Consider the following 11831-nt stretch of genomic DNA (forward strand, 5'->3'; position numbering starts at 1 on the left):
TCCCTTTCAGCTAAATGAGGCAAAGAGTTTAATTCTTTGGGCCATCTGTTGCAGCCTCCTTTCCGCATCATCGTGTCTTATAAAGCCTCACTCCCGACTGATTTGTCTCTGGTACTTGCCAGTTTACACGGAACCTTAGCACAAGTCAGTGATATCAAATGGGGGGCCAGAGTGGTTTGGGAGGGGAAATATTCCAAGGAAGATTTTGCACAGCTGACTGTCCAAAAGCTGCAAACCACTGTAAAAAGGTAAAGGTAAAGGTATCCCCTGTGCAAGCACCGGGTCATGTCTGACCCTTGGGGTGACACCCTCCAGCATTTTCATGGCAGACTCAATACAGGGTGGTTTGCCAGTGCCTTCCCCAGTCATTACCGTTTTACCCCCCAGCAAACTGGGTACTCATTTTACCGACCTTGGTAGGATGGAAGGCTGAGTCAACCTTAAGCCAGCTGCTGTGATCGAACTCCCAGCCTCATGGTCAGAGCTTCAGACAGGATGTCGGCTGCCTTACCACCCTGCGCCACAAGAGGTTCTGCAAACCGCTGTAGTGATAGATCATTGCCAACTGAAACAACGTGCCAAAGCAAACCTACATGCAGAAGAGCCTCAGCCTCTGTGCCCTGTTGTTGATCCTCCAGAGGAACTGGTTGCCTCTTCTTTGAGACAGGATGTTGGGCTAGGAGGACTGCTTGTGTGTTCCAGCAGGGCTTTTACCACAGAATATCAGTCTTCATTTTAAGAGGGGAGTTTCTAGCCCCGTGAAAGAAGCTTGTAAATAGTGATCAAGATCTGGCAACTGAGCAGGCATTAGCAGGAGTGGTTTAAGGATTTGCAGGGCCCACAGCAGCAGAGCCAGTTTAAGGATTCGCAGGGCCCTAGAAGAGTTCAATTGCTGCAGGAGCAACCAGACTGGGGACAGAGGGGTCCCTCACAATGGACAGGGGTGTTTCTTAAAGAGGGGAGTGGAGGAAAGAGGCTATGCCCCTGATCCATGGCCTATACCAGGGGTAGTCAAACTGCGGCCCTCCAGATGTCCATGGACTACAATTCCCAGAAGCCCCTGCCAGCGAATGCTGGCAGGGGCTTCTGGGAATTGAAGTCCATGGACATCTGGAGGGCCGCAGTTTGACTACCCCTGGCCTATACCTTTGAAATGTCCTGGGCGTTGGGCCCTTCTGTTTATTTTTCCATATTACTATGTAGTTCACTTATCATTTAGTGGATGATTTGAGCTCTAGCCCAGTCTTCTCCAACCCCCAGGCTGCAGAACAGTACTAGGCCGTGAAGCCCTCGGTACCAAGCCACAGCGGGGGGAAGGTGCGTGCGTGGGCGCACCAGTGGACGCGCCTCCCTCCTCCCCCCGCGGTGTGGCACTCACTGCGCCAGGAGCGATCGGCCGCTTTGGGAGCCGATTGCTCCCGGACCCCGGCACAGTGAGCTGCCGCGCCTGCGCGTTTGTGCCCGCCCAGCATGCCCGCATCTCCCTCTCTCCCCCAGTCCCCGGGCCTCCCTCTCCCCCCTCCTGGTCCCCGGCCCAAAAAAGGTTGGGGACCACTGCTCTAGCCCACTTTAGCTTATACTGCAAGATACCCATTAGTCTTTAAAACTGCCACAAAAACCTCTGTGTTTTTTAGGAGCGAGACAAACTCCAGGCACTTTCCCCATCCTGGGTGTTGCAATCAGTGACTAAGCCTTCAGCTGCTTTCTGGGGCTTCCTTTCAGACCGATTTTTTCCTTAGCCAGCCAGGTAGCCTTTCCACACCTGAGCAGTCCGGTCAGAAAGCAGGTTGTGCCCGCTTCCCCCTTCGCCGCACAAAGGCTTCCCTGTTTGCGATCCCTTGAGTTGCCTAGAGATCATCAACAGTGCTCAGCCTGCAGGGGAGGATGTGCGGCTGTTCCTCTAGTTCTGGCAACACAAAGTCGTACACTTTAAAACAAGCGGAGGCTTCTTCGGCCAAAGACGCCACTTCAAAGTCAAGGAAAATGCCCAAACGGTAAGTGATAGTCCTGTTCTCTTCTCCTCTTTAATCCGCAGCCATTTCTTTCAAAGTTCTTTAATCACTTGGGGTCAGTTTGTATCCCACACTTCTGTAGATGGAAGGAGGTTCCACGGTTGTCACTTGGAGGAGGGCAGGATGCTGCTTCTGTTGGCTGCAGAGGAGAGGACACGCAGTAATGGGTTTAAACTTCAAGTACAACGATATAGGCTAGATATCAGGAAAAAGTTTTTCACAGTCAGAGTAGTTCAGCAGTGGAATAGGCTGCCTAAGGAGGTGGTGAGCTGCCCCTCACTGGCAGTCTTCAAGCAAAGGTTGGATACACACTTTTCTTGGATGCTTTAGGATGCTTTGGTCTGATCCTACGTAGAGCAGGGGGTTGGACTAGATGGCCTGTATGGCCCCTTCCAACTCTATGATTCTATGATTCTATGGTTTGTGGGTAGGAGTCTAATCATTTCCTCGGGCATTAGCAAAAGTAATCTTTTCGGATAAGAGTTTTAAAGCTAGAGGAAGAATATGAAGAGGAAGAAAAGTTGGATTTTATATCCTGCTTTTCACTACCCAAAGGAGTCTCGAATTAGCTTAGAATTAGCTTTGTCTTCCCCTCCCCACAACAGACACCCTGTGAGGCAGGTGGGGCTGAGAAGACTCTGGCAGGACTGCTCCGTGAGAACAGCGCTATCAGGACTGTGACTAGCCCAAGGTCACCCAGCTGGCTGCATGTGGAGGAGTAGGGACTCAAACCTGGATTGCCAGATGAGAAACTGCTGCTCTTACCCGCTACACCAAGCTGAACATCCTCCTAAAGGATTTTCTCCATAGATTAAAATAAAATAGTAATATATCACATCCCATTCTTACTTTTAAAAGCTAATCCACATGAGGCTTGCAGTGGTCAGTCATCCAGGCACTAATCCATCCCACCAGTGCCATAGCTTTAATAATGCTGCAGGATAAGGTGGTCCCAGACTAATTCCATAGCTCATGGAGAGGCCCGTTCAGGATCCTCCTCAATTCACTGAAAAAACCCCACTAAGATTTTATTAATCGGGACAGGCCTTTTTCTCTAGACCAGTTGCCAGCCCCCTATCTTTGTCTAGCCCTATACCTATCTGTTATCTTCTTGCACCATCCTGGCATATCCTGCACCCTTTTTTGATCCCCTAGTCCTGTTACTCCATTTCTAGAAAGGGAGTAGAACGGTAGAAGGCTGTACATGGAGTCAGTCCCTGAGTTCCTGAGCCGCATTTTCAAACATCTTGAAGAACTGAATGTTTCTTAGATGTTATCTAGGACCAAAGCATATCAGTTCTAGATCCTTAAGAGAAGCCATGTTGAATCAGGCCAGTGGCCCACCCAATCCAACACTCTGTGTCACACAGTAGCCAAATCCCAAGTGCCATCAGGAGGTCTACCAGTAGGGCCAGAACTCCAGAAGCCCTCTCACTGTTACCCCCCACCCCACAAGCACCAATAATACAGAGCATCACTGCGCCAGACATATATGGACCAATATGAATCGCACACGAAAATTCCATTCTCACATGCAGGCCAATCTGATTGGCCTTCCGTCTGTTTGAAAGCAACTTTTCTAAGGGAGAAATTTTGAATAATGAAAGCCTCCTGGTATTATTTAATAATATTAGACCCAGGAAAGGAAACAAAATAAATCCACAGCTTGTCATAACTACCCCATGGTAATTCTGTGTCTCTATCTCATTCCCAGTATCCCGATATCCAAGCAGCTGGCTTCTATCAAAGGTAAGGTGACTTAGACCAGTTGTTTACTTCTGGGTACTGGGGCAGTATCAGATGTGATCAATAAATGAGACATGATAATCCTAACCAAGAATAGCAAGCATCAAAGTCATCCCAAAGCCAAGTAGCTCTGCATCACATACATTATTGTCAATCCGGTTTCTGCTTCAAGTCCATTTTCTTAATGGAACTAGTCTGATTTAGAGTTGCTGAAACTGATCTATGGCTTTTAAAGGAAGTTCTTTTCTGTATTAACCATCATTTCCCCTCAGCTCTAGGGAAAGGCTCTGATCTAGAGAAAGCTGTGACAACGTTAGTCTTAGTGTACAATAATGCTGCAGACGCCGAAGGGAAGCTCATCAGATCTGAAGCTAAAAAGTTGCTCCAAACTCAGTTTACACATTTTATACAGGTAAGAGGATTAAAATGAATTTATTTACAGTCTTTAGATCCCAACTCTCTGTCCTCACAGGAGTCACCAAGGCAGTGAATAAAATCAACATGCATCATAAAATCACATTTTAAAAACTATTAAAACTGACCGACCAACCACCACCACCACCGTCACACATTAAAACAATTAAAACCAGAGCAAAAATACATACAATGATATTAAAACTATGATTAAAACATTGGGCAGGAAGGAGGAATCACTGGAGGGACACAAAACAAAAGGCTTCACTTGCTAGTAGAAGATGGCAATAGAAGGGGACAGATGCATCTCTCTGACCGTTTATGCACTGAATGTTTCATGCCGGGCTGGAGGCTGGAGCTTTAGTCGTGGCAGGTTGCCCCACCTCTTCCTGCACCCACATGGGGGAGCATTTGGCCCGGTGTGCCTCATCCACCCCTGATTTGTGCTCCTGTGTGGGAGCTGGGGCAGTGAATTTCCCAGTGCATAGACGGTCTCTGAGGGGAGAGAGTGAGCCAGAGTTTGGTGCCATGGTTTTAAAGCGTTTTTATATGTATGTATCTCTAGAATGTTGTACACCTCCCTGAGCCCTTGGGGAAGGGTGGTGTGCAAGTCTGAAAATAAACCAAAAAAAGGCGTCTGTGTGTGTGTGTGTTTTTTTATTTTGGGGAAGAGCATTTTAAGAGCATTTGTTATGTCTCAAACTAACTATTTGAGCCTCTTGTGGCGCAGAGTGGTAAGGCAGCGATATGCTGTCTGAAGCTGTCTGCCCATAAGGTTGGGAGTTCAATCCCAGCAGCCGGCTCAAGGTTGACTCAGCCTTCCATCCTTCCGAGGTCGGTAAAATGAGTACCCAGCTTGCTGGGGGGTAAAACAGTAATGACTGGGGAAGGCACTGGCAAACCACCCTATATTGAGTCTGCCATGAAAACGCTAGAGGGCGTCACCCCAAGGGTCAGACATGACTCGGTGCTTGCACAGGGGATACGTTTACCTTTACCTTTAAACTAACCATATCCACTTAATCGCCTTGTTTTAAACAGAAAGACCTGTGATTTCAGCATGTATACCTAGCACATAAACTCCTGTAATGGATTGAACCACATCATTCATTGTGCAAAACCAGAGATTTTCTAGAGGAGAAGCTACACACAGTCTGGCTTATGCAGACATTTGTGGCAATTTGATTGAACCACTCATTTAAAAGTTTCCAGAACATCAGAATGTAGATAGAGCAAAGAGGCTACTAAGCGATGAGACCCCCCAAGTGACAATTTGGCTGGCTAGGTTTTGTGCCACCGTCATAAAAATCCAATGCTTCAAAGTAATATGGTTTTAAGGGGGGGTTATTATCTGTGGCGCAGAGTGGTAAGGCAGCAGACATGCAGTCTGAAAGCTCTGCCCATGAGGCTGGGAGTTCAATCCCAGCAGCCGGATCAAGGTTGACTCAGCCTTCCATCCTTCCGAGGTCGGTAAAATGAGTACCCAGCTTGCTGCTGGGGGGGGGGGGAATGGTAATGACTGGGGAAGGCACTGGCAAACCACCCCGTATTGAGTCTGCCATGAAAATGCTAGAGAGCGTCACCCCAAGGGTCAGACATGACCCAGTGCTTGCACAGGGGATACCTTTACTTTTACCTATTATCTGTTTTAAACTGTATTACATTTAATGACCATATTGTTTTGGTCTCTTATGGTTTTGCCTATATATAACTTGGTCTGAACAACTGTAATAAAGTTTGACTTGACTTGACACACAGTCTGGAACAGCAGGAGGCTATTTCCCTTCTCCCCATTCATTAAATGGACCCTTGATCCTGCACCCTACCTACAAAGTATGTTTCATTGCCCACATTACTACTGATGAAAGTAAATTCCCTATTTTACTACCAGATAATTCAACTTCCTTTCCAGGGGCAAGAAGGGAAGCCAAAATATCAGGAAATCCTTGCCAGTTTCGACGAGAGCAAAAACGAACCCATCGACTTTGAAGATTTTATGGTCCAGACACTTAGTATCACTCTGATGTCTGATCTCCTGGAAGAGATCAAAAAAGGTGCCAAATAACGGATTGCCAAGGAGGCGGGATAGACCTGTGAAGAGAAAAGTTCACAAGAATTTACTTTCACAGGAAGTTGTAGTTCTGAAGGTTGACCATTGGTAGCCTGAGTAGAATCATGGATTAGTAGAAATTACCAGGGGGCCTTATCTACCTTTGGATATCAAAGAGCAGGCCAGAGACTATCAGACCTATCCTTAGCACATTGACTCAAAAGGAAGCCCATTGAATTTTGTGCAGACTAAAACCACACTACACATAACAGGAGTTTACATCTTCTGCAAGACACTGGGGGCGGGATTAGAAAATGAGGATTTAGACATGCACCATCATTTTGTCCTCACTCTTCTGAAATGACATCTCCATAATCTGCACATATTATCCACATAATAACATGTTATGACAGCCCTGAACAAGGCTGTTAATGATAGAATATTTTGAAGTTCATTCCTTCCTATGGGTCACCATAAATCGGAAGTGACTTGACAACACTTAACTCACACACAATATGTTGTAACCAAGAGAGAAGAAGGGACACCTACCTCTCCATGTGGAGAAGAGCCCTGCTAAAGAACTGGAACCACAGTCAGGAAACAGCTTGATTTCTTTGGGATGCACCAAAATTCTGCCCTCTGGCCAAGTCACCGAAGGTAATATGGGTATCATGGATACTGCAATCAAATACTGGCTTGTTAATCCAAATAAAAAGATTAACTTGATTACTCGTACCTGAGTTGATACGGTTTTTCCAGATTCAGACTGATACATTTTAAAATCTTTGTACGTGTATCTGTTTGTATGTGTGTGGATGTATGTATAACACCCGTGTACACAGCTTCTTGTAGCCTTTTCCTTGCTTCCCGCCACATTGGGGTGCAGTTGTGTTCACTGTCCTCTCCCAAACCTACTGCATGCCAACATTTTGGGAAAGATTGCAGTGAAGCCTGGATGGCTGCCGTGTGGGTGGAAAGTTCTTTGTCCTGCCTCTTGTGGCGCAGAGTGGTAAGCGGCAGAAATGCTGTCTGAAGCTCTGCCCATGAGGCTGGGAGTTCGATCCCAGCAGCCGGATCAAGGTTGACTCAGCCTTCCATCCTTACAAGGTCAGTAAAATGAGTACCCAGCTTGCTGGGGGGTAAAATGGTAATGACTGGGGAAGGCACTGGCAAACCACCCCGTATTGAGTCTGCCATGAAAACACTAGAGGGCGTCACCCCAAGGGTCAGACATGACCCAGTGCTTGCACAGGGGATACTTTTACCTTTACCTTACAAGGCACCTATTTATTCCCCACCACCACCACCTGCATAGGGGACTTTTTCAAACTGACAGCTGGATCTTATTATACTGATTTAACAAGATGTGTTATAACAGGTGCACAGAGTTCACATCTTACATTAAACAGTAAGTCCTTAGCTTTTTTGTTGCAGAGGTATAAGGAGGCAAGGCTGTGTCTACAATGGGGAGGGGAGGGTAAAACAGTTTTCAGAATACAAGCTGAGAATTCAGACATCCCATTAATCATATTATTATATCAAAATAACAATACAGAATGTCTTGGATTTTTTTAAAAAATGAAAAGGCCCAGTGGCTCTGAAGGAGTGGGAATGGCCACTCCTGGGAGACGGGGACAGTGACTCTGCGGATAAACTTGCCACGTGGAAGCCACATTGCCACTGCCCAGCATCAGCAGCAATGGAGAAGCCACACAAGGCTGTCCCTGCTTGGACACCACGATTGTCTAGTCTTGGGCCACTCGACTGAGCTGTAGAGGAGGATGTGCTCAGTTCTGGGACACTGAGGAGCCCTAACTAGGAATGCCCATCTCCAAGTGGCACCTGGACCTTTCCTGGAATAGCAACTGGTCTCTAGAAATCAGCTCCCCCAGAGAAAATGGCAGACCCTGTGACATCAGATCCCTGTTGAGCTCCTCCCCTGCCACCACCCAATTCTGCCTCCAGGGATTTCATAGACCAAGTTGACAGACCTATCTAGACCAGATAAGATAATTATTAAAAGGGAAGAAACTGTACACTTGGGCAGAAAGGATTGGAGGACCTGATATAGAGAAAACAAGAATTCAAAGAGTTCTGTGTCAAAATAAGTACAAAGTAATATACTTAGGTAACCTCCATGCTAATACCTTTTTTTTAAAAAATGCCATCTTTTAAAACCATTTTAAATGAGAGCCAGCTGGGTGCAGCAGTTAAAGATTGGCAAACTCTAATCTGAAGAGCTGGGTTTGATCCCCCACACCTCCCCAGGCAGCCTGTTGGGTGACCTTGGACTCGTCACAGAGCTGTTCTCACAGAGCAGCTCTCTCAGAGCTCTCTCAGCTCCGCCCCCTCACAGGGTATCTGCTGTGGGGAGAGACAGGGAAAGGTATTTGTAAGCAGTTTGAGACTCCTTTGGGTAGTGAAAAGCAGAGTATAAAAAAAACCCAACTCTTCTTCTGTTCTAAATCAGTCTTGGGAAGAAAGAAAATGCCCTTAAAAGGCCCTGACATTATTGATGCAGTCACAAGTGTTCCAACCCCTTCATTTTCTCTTGTTGCCTAGAAGAGGAGGCGGGCAGGCAGTCCTTCAGCCTCGGCATGCTCTTATTTCCTGTAAGCAGCAAGAAGAATGGGTGGAGAGGAAAATTAGCCTGTTCACTGGTAACCTTTGGTCGTAATGAAAGGACTTAAGGGACAGATTTAGCTCATTGACGTGAAAGGCATGGTGCTGTAGTAATGTGCCGCTGCCCTCATGCCCATGGCTGACATCCACAGATGGCAGCAGGAGTTCAAAGTCCCACCTGCACATTTAGGGAGGAAAGGAGCAGGTTCATGCAGCGATAAATCTACGTCTGTACTGTATCACCTCCAACTGGCACTTGGCACTTGGTCGAATGCCCTTCCGTTTAAACAGGAAAAAATCCCACGCATAGAGAATGACTGAAGGATTCTAGATGTGTCACTCCGCTCTAAGATAATATCACCTTGCTCAAGGATGCATTTGGCATGACCCATCCAGGAAAAATTAAGTTTCCCTTATGGGAAGGGGATGTAAGCAGATAGCTAAATTCTGCACAGTGGCCATTAGATTATGACATATTTGGAAGCAAGCGTACATTGTCTTCTGTAGAGTCTTTCTTTCCTCTGTTTTACTTGACAGAGGAACAGGAATTTTACTATTAATTTTAAATGATCTTCTATTATTTAGTCTGTGTTTGTTTGTTTTGTTCAAGAGTGACTGGCATTGTGCTGTATTAAATAAATTCAATTCAAGATTCTAGATCAGCCATTTTCTTGTTGAACTAGTTTTCACTGTGTAAAAACCTCTCCCCCCCCCCCTTCCCTCAGAGGCCGGTGTATAGGATTGCCACCTTCCAAGTGCAACCTGGAGATCTCCCAGATTTCCAACTGATCACTAGATGACAGAGATCTGTTATCCTGCAGGAAATGGCTGCTTTGGAAGGTTGATTCTATGGCATTATGATTGAGTTGCCAGCTGTGGGTTAGAAAATGCATGGAGATTTGGGGGCAGGGACCTGGGGAGAAAATACATGGAGATTTGGGGGCTGCTGGGACCTGGGGAGAAAATACATGGAGATTTGGGGGCTGGGACCTGGGGAGGTTGGATGGATAATGCCATCCACCTTCCAAAAGAGCCATTCATGGCTGCTCTTTGGCAGCAGATATTAGCTGTGTCGTTGCCTGTCAGGGAGCTGAGCCCAGTTGAAAGATGTGGATGGCCATCACCGCATCCTCTGTTGCAAAGTGCAACCAACCCTGCTGGGATGCAGCTCAGGCAGTCCTTCTGTTCCACCAAGCGGCTAGATGAGAAGCCATGTCCATGCCCACAAATGTTGTCCCCAGAATGCTAGTATTTTGCAAGTATCACAGAAGACAGCTGAGCAACCCAAAAGAGAGCCATAAAATACCTTTGGGTTAGGATGGGAAGAAATTCTTACTTGTACAGATCGATGACAGCAAGTAAAGGTTGAGCTGCTTTCTGGACTTTCAAGCCATCGTTTCAATTTCTCTGCTGAATACAATGCAGGAGTATTTGGTGTTTTCTTTTTCATATTTATCACATTTCACCCCGCTGAAACCGGAATTTAAGTTTGTATGTATTTTTAGCATTCCCAAGAAGAAAAGTTAGTTACTGGCAATTTTCAAATAATAGAATCTCTTATCTGGCACAAAAAGCTGTGTCTGTGAGGACCTGCATTTTAATTTTTAAAAACCAAATGACTCACCTTGATGTTCAAAAATATAGATGATTTTCCAGGCATTGCAGGATTGGCTGCCTTGGGAAGGGACTGTGGCATACTGGTAGAACTTCTGCTCAACTTTGCATGCAGAAAGTCCCAGGTTCAATTCCTGGCATCTACAGTTAAACAGACCGGGGAGGAAATGATATACGAGACGTGAGATCCTGGAATGTTACCAAATAGGCAGTCTCCTCCTTATTTAGGGAGAAATTATTATTAAAGATGACTGTGAGAGGGAATAACTGGGATTTTCCATCTCTCTTATACAGGGATTTCTCCCTCAAGAGAACTCTTGAAATAAACCAAGCTAGGTTCACCTTAAAGGGTTTTCACTCAAAAGAAAAACAAGAGGGCAAATACAAATACAAACACACTGAAAACATATACAAGGCTAGATATGGAGAAATCAGGGAGGAGAGGGGTGAAAGCAATTCTGGGGAAGGCAATATTTATCATTCTCAAAGAAAGAAAGTCTGTGAAGGCAGCATTAAAATGACCTGCATTTCATGGGAAGAAGAGAAAGAGGCCCATACACAAGTGGGCGTGTGCAGAAAATCCAAGACCACATGCACTGCCATGGAGCAGGTTGCCATATTGTATAGGGCTAAATGCTCCATTGGGCAGGCTGACATATTAACTCGCCAAACAATAACTTGATAGGGATTTTAGAAGTGAACTATAGGTGTAAATGGTGCTTGATGACCCTGTAAGTACCAGATGAGGGGGGGGAACTACCAGCTTTGGTAAATAGTGTTATGTGTTGCTTAATTAGGAAAAATGGGTGCAGTGAAGTGAAGTTGGAGTCGATATGAATATTCAGGGGGAAGCAAGAGGTTCTTGGGATGCCCATTATCCTAATTATGTGTCTCCCTGGGATGGGGAGGAGGTTGTCAGTGCGCCAGCCATGCTTTATCACACTTTCAAACTACATGTCCAGACTTATCTCTGGCTGACATCCATTTTAGAGTCATGGTAGGTCAGGCAGTGTATTGCTTGTGACACTGGGCATGAAATTGGGGTCACTGTGGGTAGGCAGGTAGTTGTGAGTTCCTGCATTGTGCAGTGGGTTGGGCTAGACCACCCTGGAGGTCCCTTCCAACTCTCTAATTCTATGATTTGAAATGATATTATATTGATAGTTTTCTCTCTACAAACTGCCCCTCAATGAGAGGAGGGGTCCAACTGCTAACAGGAGAGCTGCTGCCAGTCCGGTTAGCCTATGGTCTGATTTGGGATAAGGCCGATTCATGAGTTCAATCGCTTCAGGCATTACTTATCCACCGAGCTAATATAAAACAAGGCCATCCTCGGTCAGACCAACACACCCATCCAATCCAGTATCTCGATT

The 11831-nt window shown here is 46.0% G+C and overlaps 1 protein-coding gene across 1 annotated transcript; it reads left to right on the forward strand.

Moving 5' to 3' along the window:
* The first annotated feature begins 1738 nt into the window (after nt 1–1738).
* Nucleotides 1739–6957, forward strand: SNTN (sentan, cilia apical structure protein). Its single transcript, XM_077325040.1, has 4 exons — nt 1739–1994; nt 3727–3761; nt 4031–4170; nt 6085–6957. Exons 1-4 carry the CDS (start codon nt 1885–1887, stop codon nt 6235–6237), a joined length of 438 nt encoding a protein of 145 aa, XP_077181155.1. The 5' UTR covers nt 1739–1884; the 3' UTR covers nt 6238–6957.
* Nucleotides 6958–11831: the final 4874 nt, after the last annotated feature.

Source organism: Paroedura picta, chromosome 3 (assembly GCF_049243985.1).
Source record: "Paroedura picta isolate Pp20150507F chromosome 3, Ppicta_v3.0, whole genome shotgun sequence".
NCBI classification, from domain to species: Eukaryota; Metazoa; Chordata; class Lepidosauria; order Squamata; family Gekkonidae; genus Paroedura; species Paroedura picta.